The sequence below is a fragment of the Myripristis murdjan genome, chromosome 14 (assembly GCF_902150065.1).
Source record: "Myripristis murdjan chromosome 14, fMyrMur1.1, whole genome shotgun sequence".
In the NCBI taxonomy this organism is placed as follows: Eukaryota; Metazoa; Chordata; class Actinopteri; order Holocentriformes; family Holocentridae; genus Myripristis; species Myripristis murdjan.
In genome coordinates this window covers 21099674-21126399 of record NC_043993.1, presented here as the reverse complement: position 1 = coordinate 21126399, position 26726 = coordinate 21099674, and the positions used below count along the sequence as shown (strand labels likewise).

At 40.8% G+C, this 26726-nt stretch overlaps 1 protein-coding gene across 2 annotated transcripts; it reads right to left on the bottom strand.

Moving 5' to 3' along the window:
* Positions 1 to 1094: 1094 nt before the first annotated feature.
* Positions 1095 to 26726, bottom strand: c2cd2l (c2cd2 like). 2 transcript variants are annotated; one of them, XM_030069390.1, is made up of 15 exons: positions 26516 to 26726; positions 24834 to 25273; positions 12335 to 12430; positions 11261 to 11380; positions 9982 to 10092; positions 8971 to 9084; positions 8681 to 8780; positions 8469 to 8601; positions 7428 to 7492; positions 7043 to 7164; positions 6401 to 6572; positions 6184 to 6282; positions 5339 to 5472; positions 4396 to 4609; positions 1095 to 3466 (listed from the first exon to the last, which is right to left on the bottom strand). In XM_030069390.1, the coding sequence occupies exons 2-15, from the start codon at positions 25197 to 25199 to the stop codon at positions 3219 to 3221; spliced, it is 2094 nt and encodes a 697-aa protein (XP_029925250.1). In that variant the 5' UTR covers positions 25200 to 25273; positions 26516 to 26726; the 3' UTR covers positions 1095 to 3218. The 2 variants fall into 2 exon arrangements, with proteins under 2 accessions (XP_029925250.1, XP_029925249.1); XM_030069389.1 differs by lacking the exon at positions 26516 to 26726 and adding an exon at positions 25571 to 25852.

The following is a 26726-nucleotide window of genomic DNA, read 5'->3' as shown; positions in this document are numbered from 1 at the left end:
AAAGAAAGACCCTATCTTTGTTACATAATAAGTAGCATTGCACCAATGGGGAATATTCCACAAAGGGTTCTCCAGGTATTCCCCAGGATTAACAAATTAGCCAGAAAAACTTTAAAATGCTGCAAAATCTGGTCTCTATCTCTGTCTCATCCAAAATAGGCCCCTTTCCACCAAAAGGTTCCTTGTAGTTTAGGGGGCAGGAGCTACTACAGGAATCTCGCTCGGCCCTCTCAACTGCCATGCCTCCACTGAGAGGGAGAAGTGGGAGTAAGGTTCCTGTAAAGTTACCGGGCGGTTGCGCGACCATGACCGGGGCATCAAAAAGTGTGTTGTTAGCGTTAGCTAACGTCCGCTAAAGCTAACGTTAGCGTCCCTAAAATGTCAGCTAAAAAGTGTATTGTTAGCGTTAGCTAACGTTAGCTAGCACGTTAGCGTTAGCTTGGTAGTGTTGGCCGTGTTGCTAGGGACGCCTAACGTTAGCTAAAGCTAACGCTAGCGTCCGGCTATTTTGTTGCTTTCTGTTGACACCACATCACGCCTTGAGTAAATCCAATCAGCAACAAGTAAACCCCAAGCCCCATCCAGGAGTTTTTCGGGCCGCTCAGAGTCCCTACCCCGAGGCAGGGCCGTTTTTTAGCCCCTGTAAAAGTTCAGGAACTCTCTCCTTCAGGGTGGTTCCGGCGGTGGAGACACGCGACAACGGCCCCGGCCCCGTAAAATTACCCCGAAGTTCCGGCAGTTTATTGGCACTCCTCAACATCGAAGACCGGATCATATTCCTCAAACTACATCATATCACTGTCACCAGGATATAGCATCATCCTCTCCATAGTCATCTGGCTAATTTTCTATTCTGGGATATTGAGGATATATCCCTGCTATGGTTAATCAGGATCAGAAATCATGTCACATCATCATGCTTCCTTTCACATCATGCTCATTTGACTTGCACCTATCAAATACAGATGTGTGCTCTTAAAGCATTCAGCAGTGTTTGCTTAAGGTACATTCCTGCCCGGTTATGCCATAACTCAGAATTATGCTATTTTAAACAAAAATAGGCAAAACATCCATAAGTAAGAGTCATGACTGAATGAGGCTTCAAAAATAATTTATTGCAATAAATTAAACATTTTAAATATCACAAGAATTGAAACCATATGTAAATAATCTCTTAAACCAGGTTTCACCAAGACCTTAATTCAGGTCTTTCACATCTAGGCCGAATTATATATGCCATTACACAAATGAGTAACTTTGTTCATTTCTTAAACAGTTTAATTTGGTTGCAGTTTTCTACAGTAAAGCACAAATCCATCTGAGTCCTGGGGAAGTCTCTACTTGCACCAGTGGGTGTGTTATAGCTACTGTAATCCCTTTAAAACAACTAGCCTATAGTTTAGTGATACAAAATAAATCTCAAAATGAAATCCCAACAGTTTAATTTGGTTGCTCTGAAAGATACTTAGAACACACAGTGAAAGATTTTTCATTTTTTCTTACAAAACATATATGCCAGAGTAAGTCTCTTGTACATTTTTACATATTGAATCAGTTTGTCTTTGAATGATGGAGCATGCCCCTTTATTAGAGTCTGAGTTTCAGTTTTGTATCAAAAGGACCACACTGAGTGTTTTCCCTAAATTTCTGGTTGCTAGTAGCCACTTTATAGCCCTGAGAACTTGAGCTCCACCCATCACCTTGTTGTAAACTTCAAAGTCAGTCCTGTAGCTCCCAGTGCCTCCCAAGAGCATCTAAAACACTTTCCAGAGACTTCATTTTTTTCCTGCCTACACTGCAACTAAACGTCATCCCTCTTAATTCACTTGATTGAGGTTTATTTCTGCAATAAAAAGGTTTACCATGTGAAAATGCTTCTAAATGTTGATATAAGTTTGTATCAGTTTGGCTTGTTTCAGCCTATGTGATGTGTGTCATTTGCTCAGCCTCCAGCCTTTGTGTGAGATATTTTTTTTCCCTAAACTGCAATATATGCGAACATGCTGTACAGTAATGAAAATGCAAGTTTCTGAAATGATGAAATATCCATGCATGCATTGGCTGAAGACTCTACGCTGTGTTTTAAATGCACTTTTGAACGAACTGGAGTCAACAGGAGCCACAAGGAAAGTAGGACCTGATAATGAAACTTAAAATCACACAAAGCTTTACTGATGCTTTATTCTCTGACAGTATAGTAACAAAAGTCTGAAAGGCTTTAAATCATTGCCCTGCTGGAAGAGTCAGCTGGAGATCCTGTACAGTATGCATTGATTTGTTTATTTACAAGTCTGCTGTATCTGAAGAGGAGGCTCTAATGAGAAGGCTGGTTTAGGTTTTAGCACAGGCAATTTCAGAATGAAGTGCATTTATGAGCTAAAATTCCAATAATATTCTGCTGAAAATCCCTTTTATGAAATGGCAAAAATTAATAAAGTAAAAACAGACATTATCTGTCTGTTCCTACTTCTTATTTAAGTTAACAACATTACAAAACCGGTGTATAAGTAAATCTGAAAGAGGATTATAGCTAAATTAAGACTGGCTGATTTTGTTCACTTGCTAAACTATTTGTTTAAAATTACTTTTGCATTGAAAAAACAAAAACACGCACACCAGTGTCTCTACTACATAATGCAATTATTATAAATCATATTCTGGTGGGTAAAATAGCATTTGTTTTGCGACTGAGCAATAAATAATGATAAATTACCTCTATGCAACACAAGAATAATTTTACATGTGCTGTAAAAAAGTCCAAAGTGCAACCAATAGTATCTTACTGGCATTATTTATATCTTTAAATAATTTAAGAGCAATTCCTCTGATAAGGGTCACAGTCACTCTGTCTATCTACTGACCTCGTGTGTTCAAACATTTGGTTGTTCCCGTTTGCCTCACCTCTCCATCCAGCAGCAGATCTCCCCTCCCCACTAAGCAGGCTGGATAAGCACATTTCCACTCCAGCAGTGTGAGTCAGCTTTACTCCGCTTCTCCTGAAACTGCAATTCTTTCTATCCAGAGGAAAGCCCTCCCAGAGGTATGCTTTAATTAAACACACATGACCACCCACCTGGGGTGTCTCATCTGTCCAAAAATGGATTCTTGCCAAGATAAAGATCATCTGATGATGATGATGTTAGAGGTAAGTGGGCCACACCGTGAAACAACCCTGCCAAACAGTTAAGATGACCCACGTCCCGCTCCTCTCATGGCAGTCACTTGTCCAGTGCACTCGCTCCTCCGTTGGTGGCAGCTTTGCCTTTCGATTTGCCCGATGAACGGAAGGAGAAGCGTTTGATGAGCCGCCGAGAGAAACTGCCAGATTTTTTGCGGCCAGCAGCTGCGGCGGCGACACAGTTATTGCCCAGGTTGGAGATGTCTTCATGGGACTGGCTGATGCAGGGGTCTTTGTCTCGATGCCTCCTGCGGAACAGCAGCTTTGTCCCGCTCTGCAGAAAGCCCACTGCAGGAAGTGGAGATGTTGCATCATTTAGTTAATCACCAGTGTGTTGTATAATATGTGATAAGGTTTGTTTACATTCATAATATGTCTAAAAATGATTATTTACATTGCTGAATGATTATCAGTGGGTTACCAAAACTAAAAAAAAGGTATTTTACATGTTAAAACCAGGGTTCGGTGATATCAACAAAATGAAATACCATCATATGTTTGAACAAATACCTCAAAATCAATACTGTGCCGATACTGTAGGATGATATGACTGTTGGTGCTTTCATAAGATAATTACAGGCAAGAGATTTTGATAAACAATAATAAGTAATGTGGATATAATTACCAAGCAGGTGAAGGCAAATACCAGAATGGCTTCAACAGTCTAATAAGTTCAGAAAAGTGCACCTCTTTACTATAATGGAGCTTTTAAAACCAGGAACAGGTAATAATTATATCACCTTAATACGATATCCAAAATTCCAGACGAAATCTGGTCTTATAGCAAGATTTTGACAACATACTCTTGTACCACACTGCCCAACTTCATTTATATATTTTAAAAAGTTAATAGACAAATTCTGTATTGGAAATGGATGTGGTGATATACCATCAAACAATTTGCAAGATTCACTGAATAATGTTATCAAAAACCCTTTACACTACCCGAGCATGCGTTTTTACTGTCCTAGGCCACAGTGCAAATCAAAGCTTCACTCCTGTCAGGTGCTGTGTTCGATGCATTGACTTACATAAGACCACATGACAAGCTGTTTGTGCCACTGTGTGTAAAATATTCATGTTATTTTCCAAATATATTCTGTGTAATCCAACATGCTGTGGCCTCTGGTGTGTGTTGGGATCCGTTTTGAAGCTGACATTAAAGCTCTAGTATTTGGGCCAGTGCTGAAGAGAGTTATGACAGACAGTCATGGTACCTTTATGGTCCTTGAGGCTGCGGGTTTCCAAGGCACCAGTGGAGCCAGTATCTGATTCCACGTCGTCCACAGAGGGACGCTCCGACACGTCAGAGGGCGTGGTCTCATCTGGGTCATGGTGATGCCCCGCCCCATAGTGGTTGCTGTGCATGGCTGCATCCATGGCTGCAGCGTAGCCCATCGACAACGCCGAGTCATCTTCTGCCAGTGGAACCTGATTGAGTGGAAAATCAAACATTATCAAATCATGTCTGAGTATGAATGATGAGCAGCGTTCACAGCTAACAGATTATTTTGCAGGAGGCATGCTGCTGGCAGAGAGCTACTGGGTCACAGGGCTTTTTGACCTAAAAAGGCTGCTTATAATAAACATTTCAAATAGTGACATTTCCATGCTCAGACAAAAAAAAAAAAAAAAAAAAGATGTTCTCTTATCGGCAATCTTCAAAAAAAAGCTTGTTTTTAAATGTAGTTTATTCTAAAAGTGGAGCAGTTATTGAAACTCTTACACATCAAAATCATTCCAGTGAATGTCTTTTTTTTTTTTTTCCTCAAGTGCAGCCTCTTGAACTCAATACCTTTCAATGGGCCTTTTGATACAGATTAAATAATAAGACCCTGTGGACCAGCTTCTGATGCTGACGGTTGACTGTTCATGTGCTCCTTTGGAGAAAAATATGGTAAATTAAGAAAATGCTATGCCAAGTTGATACATTGCTTTAATTTGCGGTGCAATAATTAGATAATTATAATTAGTGACACAACATTTTCAGAATAAAAAAACACTGAAATGATCATTCAATAAAAGCAGCATTTATATGAAATATATTTTTCTTAAAGAATCTTACTGAAAAACTGCTCATTACTTGTGTAATTTATGTTTTCCCAGAGATGGCGGTAATCCTGCAGGGCACTGAACTAAACATCTCATATAAGCTCTGACCTTTGACACCCCGGAGATGATGAGCGTGCTTCTTTTAGTCGGCGTCTTCCTCGCTACTTTGCAGGCGGACTCTGTTAGCTGCCGAATGGCAGTTTCTGCAACAGGATCCAGGCCATTCGAGACGGGGCTGTCCTCTGAACAACAAAAACATTACAAATATGTAAATAAGCACTGTACTAGTAAAATGCAACACATAGATATTCTGAAAAAAATTATGCAGCTTTGACCTAATTGTGTTGCAACACAAAGCATTTTAAATGCATTTAGTACTCAACTATATCATGCAGAAGACAATGTCCTTGAAAAAAAAGAAAAACATAAACAGTATAGTGAACTTTGTTTCAAGCATAGAACTGCTACATTTGTTCAACATTTCATGTCATATATTACTTAGGCTTGAGTGACGAGATTTTAACAATATGTTCCATTCACAATAGATTAAATAGTTCTAAATTAATAACAACAGCTTTAATTTAGTTTTTTTTTTTTGTTTTGTTTTTTTGGTTTTTTTTGCCAACAAAGCCGATACCAACTTCTGACAATAATTCTACACAGGATTTTAGGGTTAGTCACTAAATAGTGACATCATTTGGACAGTTCCTAAATTTTGCAAGAAAATTAAATTATCGCTCTCCCATAAATATATGTAAGAACACATTGCATTAATTGTAGCTTGTTTATGTAATCCTGTTATGGAAGTCAGTGAGGTCACTGGTCAGGAGAAGCTGCACCCTGCATTCCTCTCATCTCGTGTTACACAGCTGCTCGGTGCTTGTCCTATTTTGCATCTGTTATGCAAAACAGTGGGTCTGGCCTGGGAAATACATGTCTAGTCCAGAACTCACTGCTAGGATTGGGGCTGGTGCTGCCTCTTCCATCAGACAGGATGGTGGATTTCTTCTCTGTCACCTCCACTTTGGACGGGGAACGCAAGGGGGAATCACCTGAAAGTCACCATCGCTATCGGTTTCACTTTATGTCATCGTTACGGTTAAATCTCTTATCTCTCATTCATTGTATACTCTCCCTGTTGCAGTGTAACGGCTTCAGCCACAAGCTAACCTGGGATGCGGTCCAGTTTGGGTCGGGACTGGATGGTGGTGACAGTGGTGACGATGGTCCCGTCTGGCATTATAGTTCGGTCCACGTCTACCTTCTTAGTGGGGGTGAGTGAGGAGCGAAGTGGCACAGTGTTGTGGCTGCCGCGAACCTCCTCTGACTCCACATACAGAAGCTGGAAGAGTCAAACAAATCCAATTAAGTGGGTCTCTGCATGTTCATACAAAGCACTATGTCAGATGGTCCTGTCCTGTTGGTGCTTTCATTAGACATTTACACACGAGAGATTTTTGATAAAGTCAAAATGTGGACATGATGACCAAGCAGGTAGAGGCAAATAATAGAACAGCTACAACAGTTTAATAAGTTCAGAAAACTGCATCCCTTGACTCTAATGCAGCCTTTAAAACCAGGAAAAGGCAACACTTAATATAAGCTGAAAAGGCCAGAAGTGGAGATAACCTCTCTGCTTGGCTTCACAGTCTTTTGAGTTCTGTATGACAATAGATGATGGACTGAGTGTTGTCCAACCCTCTGTCCCTCTTTGTAGTGAATGTTTGACTGAAATGTAAGATAAAAGAGCTTGGTAACTTAACTTGTAAAAGTATTTCAATAGAGTTGTGCAACGTGTGAAGTGGAACTCACCTCTAAGGTGACAGTGGCGTTTGGCGCCAAGCCGTGGCCTGGGCTGACAGACAGGACGTGTTGTCCCGTGGGAATTTTACATGGGATGTCCAGGTTTATGGAGGCGTGGCCAGGCAAGAATTCTACCAGAGAAATAATGAAATAAATAAATAAATACATATATACATAAAAACATTCAGCCTTATTCCTGAAATAGCAGAGTAGCATTCGTATAGACAGCATGAAAAGATTTGTTCTCTCACATTTTTTTTTTTTTTTTACATTTCACATCCCATTCTAACAGTGTGCAGTATGGCCATGATTTTGCTTTGCCAGTCTTAACAATACTGCTGATCTGGTTTTTGAACAGCAGCCAGTAGTAAATTGTTATTGAGTGGTGCCTTACGTTCCCTTTTGCTGTTCCGCTCCAAAAGTCTTATCCTCAGCTCTTTGGTTTCTGGGCCCAGGTCCCTTCAACACACACAGCTGCGTTAGACTTAAAGTGAAACACCACCATAAACATTATCCAGACCCAGATTCATTCTTTACTGTCCTCTACAGAGAAAATTTGTTTTCACAGTCTAAGCACAAAATAACATTCAAATCATGGTATGAACAACAAGAACTACATCACATACAGTGCTAAATATTAGTTTATACTCAATGTGAAAATGATGTAACAGTTGGTGATCCATTAACACTGATGTACAATGAATCTTCCCTGCATGTAAAAACTCAATGCAGAAAAAGGAGGCAGACACATCCAACAGCAGCAGAGGTGCTGGACCATTATAGAAACAATGTAAGGAAAGTGTGCACACAGAGTGACTCCATGTTCTCTCAGTTTATACCCCGTGAGAAATAACAACAAAAGGGAGAGTTACTCTGGGTTACTGTGCTTCTTTTCTTACATTTCTGCAAGCAAAAGCTAAAGTTAAAATTGATTTAACTTCTGCTTTGACTCACTGTTATGTCAGACTCACTTAGGCAGTGGGCCGCATCCACTCAGATGAGACCTCATAACGCTGCAGTGGTCAGAGCAGCAACTAGCCTGGTGGTTTTTCCTTTAGTTCCAGCCGGTACTACTTACCAGCTTATGGATAGTTTGTATTTCTAGGTCTAATTAATTTATCATCAACATTAATTTATCATTTTATCATAGAAACCTCTCATTTTGCTTATAACACATAGTTAATAATTTGATGCAAATGAAATAAAAAGTTCAAATAATTAAAAAAACAAAACAATTAAAATTAAATTTAAAAAAAATATATTTTGATTTAAAAATATGCTTGTTTGTTTTTTTCACCTTTCCCTCCAAAACATCTTGGGTGCTCACAGGCCACATTTGGCCCACAAATCAATTTGCAGGGGAATTTGTCTTTAATGTTTGACTGAGTATAGATATTTGTGAGACACCAGTTTGACACCGTAGGTGCCGTCTTACAGAGTGACGTCTTCGCTCCATTCCAGCGAGGCGGCAGGGTTGCTGGGGACAGACAGGAAGCGGGTTCTCCTCTCTGTGGCGGGTTGGTCCAGGCTCAGGACGCAGCACAGCTCCCCTGGTCGGGACCACTGACCTGCAGACACACAGTGACATCTTGTTGATCGGTGGTAAACCGAGTGGAAGTGATGTAGAAGTGAGGGAAGATCGCTGACCTTTATGGGAGGTTGCCCTGAGCTGCCGGAGCAGTAGTCGCCGTACAGGAATGCTCTGGGACACAGAGTTCAGCCCCACTGACAGATGCTCCATGGGGACCTGGGAGCATTCAGTGGACAGGACACAAGGTTCAAAGGCCAAATCACCTCTGGACAAGATCTATCATCCAGCATCCAATCATAGCAAAGCAATCATTTTAGAAACCAGGTCGCAACTTCCCAATCGTATCGCTGCTAAGTGGCTGTGAAACTCTCACAGAGCAAAACATTTCCATTTCAATGTTTCTCACCGCAGGGCTGGACACACAGGTTTTGAGATTGAGGACCATGGCTGGCTGAGTGTTGAACAGAGTGTCCTCTACCAGTCCTTTAATCATGTCCAGGTCTGCCTCACCCTCACCGCCCTGAGAGAATGAGAAGAAAATGACGCTAGTGATAAAACAATGCAAGTCAAACTGAATGAAACTGAACTGTAAAGTTCCTGGGGGCCCATTTAAAAATGTCGTCTACTCACAAATCAGGGTGAGAAAAACTGGGATGTCTAAAAATAAAACTCAACACGAGAATCTGTGTTACAAACCAGTGAAATCAAATAAAATGTTCTAGTTAGCTATCAATTCTTGTCCCTATGTCCCAAATCAAATTACACATTACACATACATCTAAAAATAATAATGATAATGATAATAACAATAATAATATCCTAGAGGAGGATACATGCCCCGTAGATTTATTTGTGCCATTACTCTGAAAGCGAGTGAACCCAACCACACACTTAAAAAGTATAACAACCTTAAGAAACAAAATAGGACTTTTCAATTCTCATTTTCAGATTTTGGGGTTATGAGACAAAGAAGTGGCTGTGGAGGATGCCCGCATGTCCAGCCTTACATCTTCAACGCACCCTGTGAAATTTCCCACTCTGTGAAATTTCTTTTTTTAAATCTTGCACCCTGACTTTGTCACCGTCTCACTCAAAGAGCGTGGAATGACAAGCACATTTATATGCGCATCAGTATGTATGAAGAGCATTTTATCAACCATTTAAGGGTAACTGTGTGAGATAAAGCTCTTTGACATGCGCAAAATTACAAGTTGACTGGGGTTTAGAAAAGGGACACTAGCATGACAGAAAGCCTCAGCACAGTTTAATGAATCAGATTACTTTTAGCTATATTCACTTTATCTCTTAGTTCATATGTAACCTTTTCATGAGGAATCACAGTTTTATACACAAAGCCCCCGCTGACTGCATAACAGGGCTGAGCAATGATAGTAGTAACAGCATCGGGTCTTCTGACCTGTCTCTGCAGCCGGCATGGAGACACGCTCAGGATGAATGACGGCTGCTTGGACAGAGTCCAGGAAACCAGCAGTCCCTCCTCCTCCATCTCCTCCAGACACACCACCAGCTGATGGAGACAGACATGGGGTGAAGGGGTGACACACATTAGACACAGAGGTGGAAAGTGGGTTAAACTGCTGCTTATGTCCTTTAACCATTAAAGGACATGTGCAGCAGTTCTATTACATCTATTCTATTACAATAGATTAGCATGGACATATTAACATTAAAGGTGCCCTGTGCAGCATTTTCATTATCACCACCATTAAATTTGAGACAAGACCACCATAAGGAAGACTGCCAGCCTCTATTAGACTCAACACTACATTTTACACTTTGTGTCACCTGGTTAGTTATATCTGTTGGTTTACTTTACAGGAAAAAACAGAAAGAGGGCGCTGGTCTACCAGTGTAACAAGCTTTCAGAGTTGGGCTGGATGCTAGCAAGGATCTCAGGATGCAATGCGTATCATAACACATAAGTCAAGAACAATTTGTATCATGATACACTGCAATTCTCTACAGAATTGACTGAAAATGTAGAAATAACATTTGCAGTGCAACCTACTACATAACACTTGGGTAAACTAATAAAATATACAAAATACATGATACATTAAGTGATTAAGTGAAAACAGTGGTTTTAAAATTCCCATTCCAATTCATTGAACCAGAATTAGCACAACACTTACTTAAGACAGTGAACTAAAATGTAGAAGTCATAACATTACAAGAAAATGAAGTGAAGTGAAGCATAAATAGCGATTCAAGGAGCTAGAGAATTACTGGAAAGTATTGCAAAAAAACAATATGATTCTTAACATTACTAGGTAGGTAGTGCCATAATCTGTGTGATAAGAAGCAATGGGATTTATGTAATGTAATCTTAATTTTGTAAAACAAAAGCGCTAAAAATGTTACTAAGCGATAGAAGCTACCACTCATCCCTACCATGGCCTAATTTGTTTACAGTGACTATACTAAGGTGTCACATTTAATTTGGCAATGATATACAAATGTTTACAAATCTGAAAGGTAGCACTACCAGATTGATCTATGAATGTGGGACAGAGCATTAGTGTTCCTTCCTGTGATGTGGTGGCAGGACCATCACATGCAATTTACATGTAAATTTCCACATTTGAATAACAATGCAAATGAAGCCCTAGCATTCTGGCTGATTTGAGAGGTGTGCTCAGCGCAAACTGCAGGATCCAGATGGTTTGCAATTGTACCTTTGTCACCATGGGCTCTATAGTGACCTGGTAGGTGTCCATGGAAACTGCAGCGGGTGACTGCTGGGTGACTGTCACTGGAAATGTCACAGTGTCCACCCAACACTTACAGTGTAAAATCTGGAGAACGAGAAAAGGTTTTTAAAAGAATGAAGCTAGAATGGGTGAAATCCACTGATGTATGGAAACATTTTCCAATAAATTTACCCAGTACTAACTCAGTCAATTCTAATGTTAAAATCAAAGGAAATGCACCAGAGCAAACTAAAATAAATGTCCTTCTGTCTGAGGCAGCGGCAATACCCTTATATCACATCCAGGAATAAATAAAAAGTTAACAGTCATAATAATTGCCAGTATAATGCCAGTGTTTTGTCCAAGACCATTTGTATTTTTGCACATTTATCTCTTGGACTGAAAACTTGTCTTTGGCTGAGAAATTACTGAGACAGCAAGACAGACATGCTCAACATTGTTGAAATCATCATAGTTTGGACATGATCACTGTCAGGATTTGGAAACATTCATAAGCTCTAGAGAATCTGCACACTGTTGCAAAACTAGAACAGAAGTACATTTTGTTCATTTGATGGCACCTCCTCTTCAAAACATACGAGACTGTGCTGAATTAAATGCAGAAATGTCCTTTTACCAGAGAAAACATTCAGAAACGCTTTGCTCAACCCTTGGTAGAGCAAAGACTTTTACTGGAGCGGCTGGTTTTTGAAACCAGGTCATTAAATTTTAGGCTACAAACAGACAGACGTTAACACTAGAAGAGCCAGGCTGCAGTCTACCCAAAAGCTGTTTTAAACACATCGCATGACACATTTTTTTTCAAAGCAATGTTCAAAGCAGAGAAAAGGCCCAATTTAAATTTAGTGGGAAGCTACTAATATGAAATTGGACAGAGTTGACCAAAGGGAATCGTTATTGTAATGCCTTGAGATATTAATTATTATTTGATTGTTAATGTGCTTTTTATAGGTTTATGAAACGGAAATAAACAACAAGGAGTAATGCTTGAGAGATTACAGAGACAATTTATTTCTCTAAATTAAGGATTTAACTTACCATACAGTGTGCTGATTGGTCAGTGCAGGTCACACTATCTATTGCAGAAGAAGCTGTTAGCTGAAGACTACTGTCGAAAGTGATCTGGATGGAACTCTGAAAGAGACAGACGAGCACAAACGTCCTAAATTTTACAGAGAGAACACAAACTCAAAGCAGAGAAACACTCGGGAACGACATGAAAGATTTTGTACCTCAGATTTTAGCAGAACTAGTCATGCAGTTAGTCATATTCCTTAAGGATCTCAGGCCAATTAGCTGACGAAAGTTTGCCGCTCGCTCATTCTCTAAAATGCAAATCAGCTGTGGAGTTCTGTGAATTTTAAGCATGTCTTCAGGAGAATATCATGTTCAGAAGCCTAATAAGTCTCTATCCAGTTATCGGCTACATCATGTAACAATTAAGTAAAGAAAGGCAACGCTCATTTTTGCACAAAAACTGGCTTCCCTGCTACTGTTTCACCAACCATAATTAGACCTACCATGTAGCTGTGGCTAGCAGAAACAATAGTTACATCAGTGGGTATTTTCCTGCGCTAAAAGGTCACATTTATGAGCTAACATGGTTACAGAGTGACAGTGTAAGCACTGCTGCACAAAATGAACATCATAAATTGATAATAAAAAGAGGCCTATGGTGCTATTTGAGACTAAAATCTAGCAGTGTGTGTGGGGACGCTGGTGTGACTTCAGCACTGTGGCTGTGTGCACTCAAATGGCAACTGCCTGGAGACATTGGCTGAAACATGCAACATATGCTCGACCAAAGGGACATGCAAATTAGATTGGTCTTTTGTAATGCATGCAGAAGTTGTAGATTCACGCTGATTTCACTGCTTCCCCTCCGTATCTGTTGGGGCAAAATGCTTGTAGTGACACTAACAAGAGGGCAGCAGGCACCATGAGTGTGTCAGACTTGGGAGACGTTCTTTACAACGGAATCTCAGACGAGCCAGATTCACCTGAAGATCGGAGTGAGTGGAAACACCGGTGCACTATGTGGTTCACTATCACTCTCTACCTGCGCCTGAGGATTAGCGGATCTGTTTCACTGGATGCTTTAGCAGGCTCGGGAGATGCAAGTGGGAGAAAACACATCCCCCATTGCCAGAGCATATGTTCCTCTGGGTTTAAATCCAATCTCTATCAAACAGGAATGTGGGGGCGGGGCAGAGGTGGTACAGTGATAAAGTGTGTATATGTGGTGTGTGTGTAGAGCATGTAGAGAGTGTTCCCGCCAGAAGGGCAGGAAGCCAAGAACAATGCTGCAAGCTTACACAGGATCCCTGGACGAGCACTGCAGTCACATGACTACACCATACAACCTAGTGTGTTTACTTTGGTTTGGCCGAGCCTCTCAAACTGCTCAGTCACACCTAACCAGTCATCACTTCCACAGTGCGCAAGCAAATATGATGTGATGTGTTTGTGTGGGTTTAGAGGAACCTGTTATTCACGGGTCTGCAACTAAATAATTTTGTATTAGAAAAGAGCGCAGCTCCAAACACCGGCATGCCACTCAGACGTCTTTGCAAGGCCAATTAGAATCAGCATAATTCTGTGATCAGATCCTTCAATGTAATGCAAATTTCTTGGAGTACCAACACTCAACAAAACACACTTACTGAGAGCTAGATAAACATGACAGTTTGAGAAACTGAAAGCACATGAATGCCTCCAAGGAACAGGAATCAAAGCATTGCTCATGATAAGCCACTTTTGACAGTACAGGCGAAATGACCAGTTACAACTCAGATCAGTACACTGTGTGTTTTTTAATAGCTAGAATCCTACTCTACAATAAAAACAAGCTGACAGAACCTTATTTATATGTTACTTCAGGAAAGAAATCACATGCTTACGGGGCTGCACAGGGTTGCCAAGATACATCAATCAAAGTCTTACATAACTGAGAGAAGGTTAAGTCATCAGAACTTGTTGCTGTTTTTCACTAACAGGGCATTGCTAGAATAATTTTCTTTTAAGTGTCAGTTTTTTGGGCTGGGCCATAGGCACCATACACGGCCCTACAGTTAAATATACTGCCAGTTTAATACTTTGAAGTGTGAATGCCTGAATGTGTGGGTCCAGCCACTGGGACATTTTGTCTTGTTTCGCCTGTATCATGTCCCTTAAGTAACTTATGGTTGGAAAACATTATGCAATTTATACTTTTTTAGGGCTGGGGATTGGCAAGGACCTCACAATACAATATCTATCACAATACACTGCAATACTCTACAGAACTGACTTGAAATGTGTAAATAAGAATTTAAAGTAGAGCCTACTGGTCAACCCCTGGATAGTCTATTAAAAATATTAAACATATATGATAAACTGTGTGACAAACTGACCCAAAGCAATTTAAATCAAACTCTCCATTCCAATTTATTTAGAAAGAATGAGCACACTGCACTGAAATGTAATATATCATCATAACATCAAAAGAAAATTAAGAGCATACATGATATGCATCAATACAAAGGCCTAGAGAATTGATAAGGTAATTTTGAATGAATAGACTTTTATGGTTAATGCTGGGATCCATTCAATTCAGATCCTGCTCATCTGTCCTATTAAGAAAACTACAGAATATACAGCTTTATGGTTTACAATTCCTGAAAGTTTAACATCAACATTTCACATTTATTGACGTCTTGGCTGCAAACTAGTTCTGATGCATTAAGGGTTTTTGTGTCCATTTGGCAAAAGCTTTATAGCTCACTTTAGTATGTAGAGGGAAACAGTGGTACCCTAACCACTGATTTGTCCTTGTGAACTGCTGCTGTTCAAGTGAGTGTATATACAGGAGGTATTTCTGGAGAGAGACGCTTCCCGAGGACATCCATGGTGTCACTTCAGGTTTGTCAGCAACACGCCTTTGGGTCCGGCTGGCTAAAAGCCTCTGAAGGGCAGGTGGGTCAACCAGAAATACGCCTCCCCTCAAGCTTTTGTTGACCCTCATCCTCCTTCCCAACCCTTTACTTGCAGTGTGTCAGCTCCGAGGTTCATGCTAGGACAAACAAAAGCCTACAGAAGGCACCAATGTCTAAAGGAAGTTTCTGCAGTTTTGAGGACACAGAAACATCCACTGCGCATGTGTAGGAAAGGAAGCCAAGCTGCTCCAACTGTTGGAAGTGACTGTGTTCATTTCCTCTCCAAACTAAACTATACATTATTTTGGGTTTACTGTAAACTCTGCGAATGAGGAAAACTTGAGGATAACCTAAAGGACTCTAGAGTTTCACAAGGGGGGCATGCAGTGTCATTTTAAGGAGGCGTTGGGCACTTCAAATCTGTGGGTGTTTCATGGTACAAACCAAATGAGAACCACAGGTCTAGCACATATTCTCTTTAGCACCAAATTTGTCTGCTGAAAACTATGGGTCTGTAAAACCTTATCGGACTGGAGAGGGTGATTGGGGTCTCTGAATAAACTTTAACCTAACACTGGTTTGAAAAGACTCATTCTGTGAATTAAGCTTTAATAATCCAGCCTCCCTTCACAATTTGGATCCGTTTAGATACTGTAGAAATTTGAATTAGTGAATAAATAATGTCTACGGTTTTGACCCTGAGATAAAGAGTCAATCCACCAAATAACACCAAAATCCATCTCTTTTTGTTCCCCGTTTCTTTCAACAGATACTAACAGAAGGTAACCAGTGATCATCTGTAACATCTTTTCCAGTGTAAAAGGCATACTGGCTGGTGAATTTTAATAGATTAACTACTATGACAGAAGGAAGAAAGAGCTTCCTTCCTGCCCCATCACAGGGAATAAGCACTGACTGTTTATGTCCCCTGTGCGGTTAAAACAGGGGGTCTACTTGAGCGTAATCACAGGGAATTTATCATTTACCAACGGCTCACAGTTGGAAACGGAAGAAGTGAACTGTGGCCTCGAGCTAATCACCAGGCTCTTTGTAATTGCAGATCTTCAGTGGACAGGGAGGCTTATTCCCTCCAGATGCGCACTGATATGCTGCATAATGCCTCTCCCGCCACCCACTCAAGCCAGCGATGATGCTCTGGCATTATGTGCCCAGCGCAGATATATACAGGCTTCTTGTCTTCTTGACACAACAGGGATTTCCTAGTCTTGATAAGCCAAACAGTCTAGTGCTTCAAGCCCCCTTCACACACTAATCCAGCTTGAGTCATGTGAGCACTGTCAGGTTCATATCAAGTCCTTCTGCCAAAGCAAGATTATATCCAGGGGCTTCCTCAGTAATGCTTCTGTAGACAGACATTTCCGCTGGGTAAACAAATTAGTAATGAATCAAGATGCATCACGCGTCAGTCACAGAACACATTCAAGTGCTGTTCAAGTCCAGCACTGCAGGGCAGCGAGACCACAAAGACTTGCTGTAGGGCTTGGTTTGTTATAGCAATGGAATGTCCATCACTATCCTTGTCAGCTGATGTCAGCTTTAAAGGTGCAGTTTTCCAAATCGCCATGGGTCGATTTAAGTGACGACCGTTTAAACTCAACTGACAAAAACATGAAGGAAGCATGCATGTTAAAGACTGAGTCTACATGGGTCTCAGTGCAGGCCTGACTCACTGATAGATTTCATGCTTTCACGCTTTCGTGCTTAAAGGCTTTTTCACTTCAGTCGACCCTCTGCAATTTTGCATGGCGCTCCTTAAAAAGCAATATTGGTCCATTATTATTTTTTACTGCTGATATTTGGATGAATGGCACTTGTGTGGCCTTTATTTTTGCAGGAGTGTGTCACATAATACACCTACAAAATTAGCAAGAGTAAATACCTACCATGTTCTTTGGTTAAAAAAATAACACTTTTCGTAAGACAAGCCTGTTTTGCACATGTATTTCTATTGCAATTCCTACAAAATGCACATTGTACCGATGAAAAGATTACAGACATGGTATCAGTCTCAAAAATTCATATCAGTTCACAGTTGGTTAGTTACGTTGCTACAGAGCTCTTTGTGTCCCTAATTTCTTGGTTTAGCCTGCACATGTTGATGGCATGTGCTTCATGCACTTTCATCGGCTGCTCAATTAGATGATAAAAGCTGTGCCCTGTAGTGAGACATGCATAGGCTAATTATACCTAAAATAAGTGCCTGTTTGTGCATTGGAGGGAGTGGTGGCTTTGCAAGTAAAACAATGAAGGCCAGTGGTTTTGCACTGACATTAGCATCATGTAATCAAACATGCATTTGTGGTCACAAATATGCACATACGTCTGTGTATACGCATTAAGAAGACATCAATCTTTTGTCATTGCCACACAAAACCAGCTGTGATGAAACCTAATGATAAAATCCCTGGATTACAAAGACAGAAAGACTGGAGGAATATTTTTAGTGATCCAACGCTTGAGGCAGACTTGGCACATCCTCAAACCCTGCAGCGAAAAACACAGCTGCAACAAGTCCAGTGCTCAGCCAGTCAACCCTCCACCCTAAGGTGTTACTTCCTGTGACGTGGTTCTTCTACAACAGACACTCACCAAGAAACTCCAGGTGCCTCGCCACCTTCACCAGCCCACAGTCATGACACCTGAGCATAACTGCGCACATGGAGTTTATTTTACAGGAAACAGACAACCAAATGTCTTGGCCGCTTGTCCTCAGGGAAGAGCTGGGGCGGGGTGACTGTCTTTAACACCTTGTCACCTCGTGTCGGCACTCAAGTGTGTCAATGCACATCCAGCAGGCTGAATATTTATGCACACATACATTTCTACATTTGTTGCAGTGTCTGCTATGCTTGGGCATGCTTATGGTTCCGATCGCAATAGCAGATTTGCCCACTGTGAGCAGATCCTCCAAACTAACGCTGCAGCACATTAGGATGCACAGTCCTCTTCTGCTGCTGGTATTTTAATCCAACTGCCAAAGATTTGGCCACTTGAATCCTGCCTGCCTTTTTTTTTTTTTTTTTTGGTCTCAGTGACCACACCTTACAGTTTTAAATACTGCACTTCAGGGGTCTGGATCAGGTTTCTTCCAAGGAGGCAGCCTTCTGACTGGACTCTAGCAAGCCAGCACTGTTGTTGGCCTGTGTTTACACCGGCCCACATGGCTACAGTAGCACTCTCAGATTACGTCATACTCTTTGCTGCAGTGAGTAGTCAAGAAAGATATTATACTGAAGAGAAATTATCTCCAAAGTCAAGCCAGACTTCTGAATCATGCAATTTAAAACTACATGCATGCAGAATGAGTGGATAAACTCACTGAACTGTATCAGCTGAGCCATGTTCATTCACCTGGTGCATACAGACAACCAACAACACATTTATCTTAAATCTTAACATTAATTATTCAATAGAGTATACAGTAAGAGCAAACCAAACTATCAGTCCCCAAGCCCAGAGCTATGCCAGTTTTGTTTTAAAGCTCAGTGACTCACATATAAAAGGGCTCTCACACGCTGCTTGACTTGATCTTGATTTTTGATAAGTATTGATAAGAAAAGAATTGCACATGACATCCCTGTCACTATGAACAGATAAACACATAGTGTCACTGTTCTGCCTCCATTAGGTGCCATTAAATGTAACGTGGGCATGCATGCAGGAAGCATAATGCCTGAAAGGAATATAAAGTCTTCATGATGATCTTATGATCACCCCAATCATACAAAGCACAATGCGATAGGCCACAATTACAGGCTATGCAGACATTCATCAGGTAAAATATAAAGTCATATCTTTTTTCATTAGCTGACCCTGAACTGGTAGGCTTGCCAGATTCACATATATTGATTTATAACATTTATTGAGCCCCATATATTTTTGAACTTAAAATGCTCTAACAGACATTTGTTGCTGACTGATGATAAACATGTTTATGATTGTAAGGATAATACTGCTGGTTATGTGAAACTTTCTTGTACTTTGACCACAGCGGTGCAGTAATTCCAGCTCTTCTACATTTCCACAGAAGCCAGCACACACCACTACCTATTATGGTGCAAAGTTTCAAGTCTTTATCATGTTGAGCCTTACAGGAATTTACAGGAAAATTATGTAAGGCAAAGCTCTTATATCGGATTCACCTGGGTTAAGAAGACAGCAGGGATTCTTGAACCTGTTTAATGAGCCATCTTAAAACGTATCATTCATTCTTGTATTTATTTAGATAAATATCATAATTATTTAAACAGCTCCGTCAGCATCATCCTCATCGCCAGAGCAGTACTTAGGTTAATGCTATAAAGGATTCGCGTGTTAATCCCAACATGATGACACTGATGCCCTCTCGTCATGGTGCTGTGTTCCTCAGAGGGAGCTCGTGTTTTGCCTGATGCAGAAACATAATCATGATATGCAAGACAGAGCAGAATGTGAGTCTCTGGGACCATAGCTTGTGGTGTCACTTATGTTTCCATTTCTAAGCAGCCAAGGCAACATGCCTGGCAGGTGGCAGGTGCTCGAGTGAGAGGCAAAGAATGCGATGCGACTCGCCTCTGGCCACCTAATACGTGTCATACCTCCACAGCCCCTCCAGCAGGTTTTTCCAGTCTGGGAGGCGGGTGAAAAATAATAAACAAAAAGCAAATCACAACTACCACAAAACTGCATTAAACAATACAGGTGTGCAAACAGTGTTAATTGATTATTACCACAAATGCTGGACGGTGATAATTTTCGGAACATTTAGATTCACATATTAGGCTTTATGCTGATGTCAAATGGACTTTCTAAAGGAATCAGACATGTGGCTTTTGAGTTACAATGCAGTCTCTTCAATCCACTACACTGGAGCTTACCCTGTGTCCCAAAAGCATACTACATACTAAAACTAAATACCATATACTGTGCACTCGGGCTGCATGATATGGTTAAAAAAAAAATCATATTATGATTATTATTTTTTTTTTTTTTACAGATGTTGCAGTAGTGATCATTTTTGCAAGAATTTTAGTGGCAGTGATCATTTTTGCATCATAATTTTTGTTTTAATTGAAAAAAAAAAATGAGGATGTGACTTTTGCTAGGGTTTGAACCAAATCATCATGTTTTTATAAGTCTGGAGAATATGATTTATGGGTGTACTGTTTTTTTTTATCAAAAAAAAATCACAGCTGCTGCAATTTAGATATTGCACTTACCCATATTGTAATTTCAATATGATTTTGATAAATTGAGCAGCCCTGCTGTATACTCATCTCCATAGTATACTGTTTTGGCAGCTAGTATGATAGAAACTAAAAAATTTTCCTCAACACAAAAATGGTGCAGATGGTGGCATCATGTGACCGGCATCTGGAGATCATCTGCTACATTCCAACTTCAAATGTGAAAAACTGGTTGCACACAAATACAAAAAAAAGACATGTCTCTCAAAAGATGTTTTGGTGTATTTTTGGTTTGGGACACAGCTTGAGATTATGCACTGTAGGCGTTTCCAATGGATATGTCACAATTGTGAAATGTAAGGTCAGTGCAATGTTCTGGCTTTTAACAACAAATTAACAAGTTATTTGCATCTGCTCCAAATGCATTTGAAATGAAAGAAAGCCCTGCGTGTGGACACAATGACTAGCACATATTTTGTTGTGATGAGGCAGCTCACATAACCCTGGCTCTCACTCTCGGTTCACAAATTAAACACCACATGGATAAACAGCTCGTTTTGTCTCTTCCACCACGGACACATTTACCCAGGCACAGCTCTTTCTGTTTTGTATCATGTATGATCACTGCTGCATGGAAACCTTGTAACTCCAAAATAAGATTTCAAACTTTAAAAAACAGCCTTGTGTTTAGCTTGACCATCATGTATTTTTACATGTTGTGATGAGTTTACCCAGTGATGTTTTGAAAATGATCATAGACTAACCCATAGAGAACCATGCAATTGTTGATAAAAAAAATACTACATTGTCAAATATAAACAGCAATATACGGCTGTTATAGAAAATATTAACCTCTAGCCACTAAAAACAACAATCTCTTTTAAGTATCCTGTCTCATTCCCTAGCATCCCTAATGTCTTTAACACTTCCACAGGGCTATTTCGACCTCAATTACCAACTGTATACCCATAGGAGCTGCTCTGTTATTAGCAGTGCAATGGATCCAAACTTGGCAAACCTGAATGTAGGTTATGTAGTAAAGGTGTTTTGTTTGTTTTTTTAATTGAGAGGCCCAGTGATACTACTTCAAACACATGATACTGTTTATGAGATGCAGTTTTTGCCCTCTGGAAGAGAAACCCTGCATCTCTTCGCTTTTCCGGCAGCACCACGACTTCATTACACGTTCATCACTCATTCCAGTAACAGTGTCGCAGAGCTCCTTGATAATGAAGGTTACTATAGACTGACATATCATTAAAGTAAGTTCACTTGTAAGGATAACACACTTCCCTCTGCCATCATTTATTTAAGAGCCTTCCTTGAGCCGTTCCACACAATCAAACACAGCCGTTCCACTGAGGCCCTTTTTCACAAAAACAAAGCCAAGTCGACTGAATGCTTCAAGGAAATTGGCTATTATGAGAGCTCAACTGGTGTAATACAACATAATGAGAACATATCCTTGAAAACAAACAAAAAAAAAAATCGGCATCATATATCAGTACTTTCAAGACTTCAATGGCACTTTCTCTTGTTTGTCCACCTATTACCGCCAATGCCTTGCCATTATCTGTGTTTGGACATCCATTTATTGGTGTACTAGTACATGTCTGCCGTCTCCTCTTCATACATGATAAAGATGCAAATACACAGACCAGAATATTTTAATCTTTATTTAAGTGTTTTTAGAGTTAGGATTTTTTTTTTTTTTACCTTCACCAAAAAAAGTTTTGGTGAAGGGTTGTTATGTTGTCACACCTACATTTTTGCATATTTGTAACCAAGATATTTCAAAATGTCGCAAATAGCCCTTGGCCTAAGGATCATCTGATTAGACTATGGTGGCGATCTGGATCTGGAATTTCAGCCATTAGAGGAATTTTGTTTTTATGCGTATCTATTATGATGTGATCGTGTACAGACGGGAAAACCTGACAGCCACGGGCTTCCAAATTGGCTGCTAAACAGTGCTGCACTCACAGCTATTTTGTTAGAAAACCAAATCTGGAGAAAAAATGATAAACAAACACAAACTGTTACCGAGACAGCAGCTTTGCAAGTTTAAGAACTGCTCAGCACTGGGGGGAGATTTGCGCTGTATGACTTCTCTTTAGGCATGTTGGCATGTCATGGTTGTCAGATGATATTGACTTTAAAATTAAATATCAGCATCAACCCAAAATGACAAAAAAATTGCTGATATGACATGTCGATATGTGAAATAGGACAAGCTTGCCCTGGTTGTGGCTATTGTCAGGATTGTTTCAGGGAGAGCATCATCCAAACCTGTTTCAGTAGGATGAATCTCACAGTTTTGTTGAAAAGAAAATGTTATATAAAAGCAAATATGGCATGTTTTACATAACCTAAGTTAAAATAGTTTTCTTATTTTGCCCAGTGAAAGTGTATATTTTGAAAACCATTGTATTTTATGTCTGCATCTGCCAGTGGGCCATCCCAATAAGAGTAGGCATAACAATATATTAATTCCACTATAGGTAACACTTGATGTTCTCTGCAATGAGTTGGAAAAAATAAGCACATATATCGGCATCAGCACTAGACAAAAGAGATGGAAATATCGGCATATCAGATATCGGCAAAAAAACCATCATCATTCACCCACACTTCTAGTATTACAAGTATTCAGCTGTGTGTTTAGGTTGATATTTGGGCCTCAGTGCAGAGAGCAGGTTGTCTGAGAAAAATGCCACAATGCTTGCATTGCTTGATTGAACAGCAAGCACATTCATCTCAAAAGCTACTTGCAACTTCTGTGATGCACTATCAGCGGATAAAAGTCCCCAGTGCTTTAACTTGATCTGTTGAGATGAGGTTATGAATCAGCAGCAGAAAGCGAATCAGAACCAAGTGCTGCTTGTTACCTGCGTTCACCCCATGGATCGATCAGACTCTTTTAAACTCCCTGACAACCTAACTGTCACTCAATAAATACTCACAGTTATTGTCTTAGTGGGGGGGGGGGATCCATCCCCTCTTCGGGTGCTCATTGGAAACATCTGACTGTGCAGCTGACTTTGAAATGGACAGATCAAATGTACCACTTACAAAGAGCAAGACCTTTAGAAGCTTTGCCTCCAACTCATGGCAGACTACTAACTGTCTGGGATGGTGTCAGCATTGAGGAGAAGATACACACAGAATCCAAAGACGATTTATGTGTGCCACAGTCTTGCATGGGCTACACAAAATACACAATTTGTTGAGCTCTGCTGCAATACTGACGTCTGGCACAAGCCAACAATGTAAGCTGCAAGACACCTGAGGCAATCATTCTCCTGTCTTGAGCAATGACAGCCGTGTTGCCTTTCCTGATGCAGCTGAACCACATGCAGTTTTTCCCCATAGGCTTCAGCATCGGTCTATTTATATGTGATGTGGGTGTTCACACTGCGGCCGGGCTGATTGGTCTTGCTGCTCCGTTCTTATGTGCATTGATTCAGAGCTGTTACGCAAGGCCCTGCCCCATCCTCTTGCCTATTAGTGGCACTCCAACTCCTACACCTTCACTCAGCAGCCTACCTGCCTACACACACTTCCAGCGCACGTAGGCGCACACCAAACCAACTGTATCAGCCCGCGCTAAACTATTTATGTCTCTTCTGAGCAAGGTAACCTTAGGAGCAGGGCTGGGCAATATGGACAAAATCAAATATCCTGATATCTTTGACTGAATACCTCAATATTGACAACTGGTGCTTTCATAAGATATTTACACACATGATTTTTGAAAAAAAATTAAAAAAAAATTTTAAAAATTGGTGGATATGATGACCAAGGAGGAAGAGGCAAATAACAGAACAGCTTACCGTAATGCAGCCTTTAAAACCAGGAAAAGACAACACTTACGCCATATCATCATATTACAATATCAAAATCCCCAGATGATATCTAGTCTCATATCACGATATTGATATAATATCAATATATCACCGAGCCCTACTTAGGAGTGTTCACCTAAACAATGATGTTCAGCTATATCTTATAGGGTGATTCTCTTAACCCCCTCATTATATTCTCACATGGAGCTTCTTGTGTGTATGGCTTAAAGCCATGGTTTCAAAGTGGGGTTCTGAGTTCCCAAGTGGGTCCTTAAGGGACTTTCAGGGGGTCCTCAGAATAGTGGGGACCAGTTTAGTTTCACTAATTTAAATAACTAGAAACTGATACAATACAAAAAAAAGTATTTGCGATCATTATGTCTTAATTTCAAGTAATTTATCAGTGTTCAAGTATGACATCAAAATAATTTAATACTTAACACAAGCCAAAATATTTTCTCATATCAGTTTTCCTGTAGTGCAAAATTGCTTCAGATGGGTGGTCTGTGGCTTCATGAAAGTCAACTTGGGAGTCCAGAACATTAAAAAGTTAGAAAAGCCCTGGCTTAAAGAACTCAAATTAAAAACTCACCCCATGCCTGCAGGCTTGGTCATTCAGAGCTCGGACCCAAGCTTTCTGCCAGTGCTCCCTGAACGACTTGAAGGAGAAGAGAGAAGTCAGCAAGCCTTTGACCCCTGCCTCCGAGGCAGACCCTTCATCACGGTTGAGGCGCAGCTTTTGCAGGAAGCCCCAAACACCTCCAGCCTGGCTCTGGTGGGACTGTGTGAAGAGGACCTGCTGGGCCGCTTCTCCCCTGTCCTGCTCGGCTCTCTTCTTCTTGGCTCTCCAGAGGCGCAGCACGGTCAGCGAGTACTGGAGCAGCCATGCCAGCACAATGAGCAGGGAAGCCAGGAAGAGCACCACCAGACACAACCAGCCCATGTCCTGGAGCTCCATCACGGTCTCCTTGGGCCTCTCATATCATCAGGCAAAGATCAGGACTGTCAGTCAGAGTGGGTCAGTCCCTGTGTCTGTGAGTAGCAGCAGAAAACAGACAGTCAGTATCTTGATGCATGGTTTATGTACGGGCTACACTAAGGAATACACCAGAATACACAGAAAATGGAGAATATGCCTGCCTTACACATATATCTATTTTGGGTCACATTAAAACACCGCATGTGTGTTTGAAGCAGGATCCAGTGCACTGACAAACTGTGTTGCGCAGATGACTGAAAAATGAATGCATAATCGAAGGAGACGATGACGTGCAGGTTGACAGATAAAACATGACGCTGCATATCAATATTATAGATGGGCAAACCTACCGCTTTAACTTGAATGATCCGGACTGCAGGCAGCAGTGAAAGCATCGAAAGCGAGAAATCGGCAACATGAAGCTGGCTTCATGGCGATATGCGTTGTGTCAACAACCATCTAAATGTGTTTCTCCCATTTCCGAGTCCGCGGCATTTCACTTGATTCACCTGGACGCAAAACCGCTGACATTTATCGATCCAATAAAGAGCTGCGCTGCCTTAGTGCATTATCAGCCGCCGTAGACTGGAAATCTCCGCTGCTGCTCGTAAACCTGCTCCGCTCTCCACAGATCCGCTGCTTTGATAAAGAGCAGCAGCGGCCGACAGGTGGCGCTACAGCCAAACACTGTTTAGCCCTGTCGTCCATAGAAACCAAGGGGGACACACGACCGGAAAGAAGTGGGACAAGCGATAGACTTCAAAATAAAATAGGGAAAGCGAAAACAAACTAAAACATCGTTTCATTTGGGACATTATTTAGTTCTAACATAATGACATAATGATAAAATGATAATGCTAAAATTAACGCCATCTGTCTCGGTCTGCTGAAACTTTTCCTGTATTTCGACATTGAATACGATACCGTGTGTGCCCTCCATCACAAATGTCTTGTTATTCGTAGAAATCCCCACATTGGCTGAACCAGTAAACCACTAAAGTGCGACCTGGCTTGATATCGAAAATGAAAGCTCGGTTGCAATACTAGTCTAAACTTTCTCCCGTCCTTTTTTGATTTTGGCATATGGTAGTAGTGACAGGTGCACAGCAAAAGAGACAGGCATACCCTGACATAGTGTGGCATGGTACAAACATTTTAATCACCACTTTGTCATTTTGGCACAACTGTGTGGCATAACTCAAGGTCCGTTGGGTATTTGTTACTGTCCAACTGACAATAGAACTATAACCATATGCAATAATATAATACAACCAAATAAAAGTGAACTAACTTACTTATTGCTGGAGTCAGCTGGCTTCCACATCGGACCTCCATCAAGACAGGCTGACAAAACCAAAACAATAATTTACAGAGCGCAATTTAAGAGCCTCCGGAGGACACAGCGCATTTATCTCATTTGATCTGCCGAAACAAAGCTTCCTGCCAACAGATGGCACATCATTGCAAAAGTTTATGATAGTAGCTCAATGGTCTACCAAAGAAGAA

Coding starts and splice junctions, on each gene's coding strand:
- c2cd2l (XM_030069390.1), bottom strand. CDS start 25,199: ATGGAGCTCCAGGACATGGGCTGGTTGTGTCTGGTGGTGCTCTTCCTG. Junction 8,781..8,970: donor CCTGTGTGTCCAGCCCTGCG/GTGAGAAACATT, acceptor GAATGCTCCCAG/GTCCCCATGGAGCATCTGTC. Junction 7,165..7,427: donor GCGGAACAGCAAAAGGGAAC/GTAAGGCACCAC, acceptor TTTCTCTGGTAG/AATTCTTGCCTGGCCACGCC.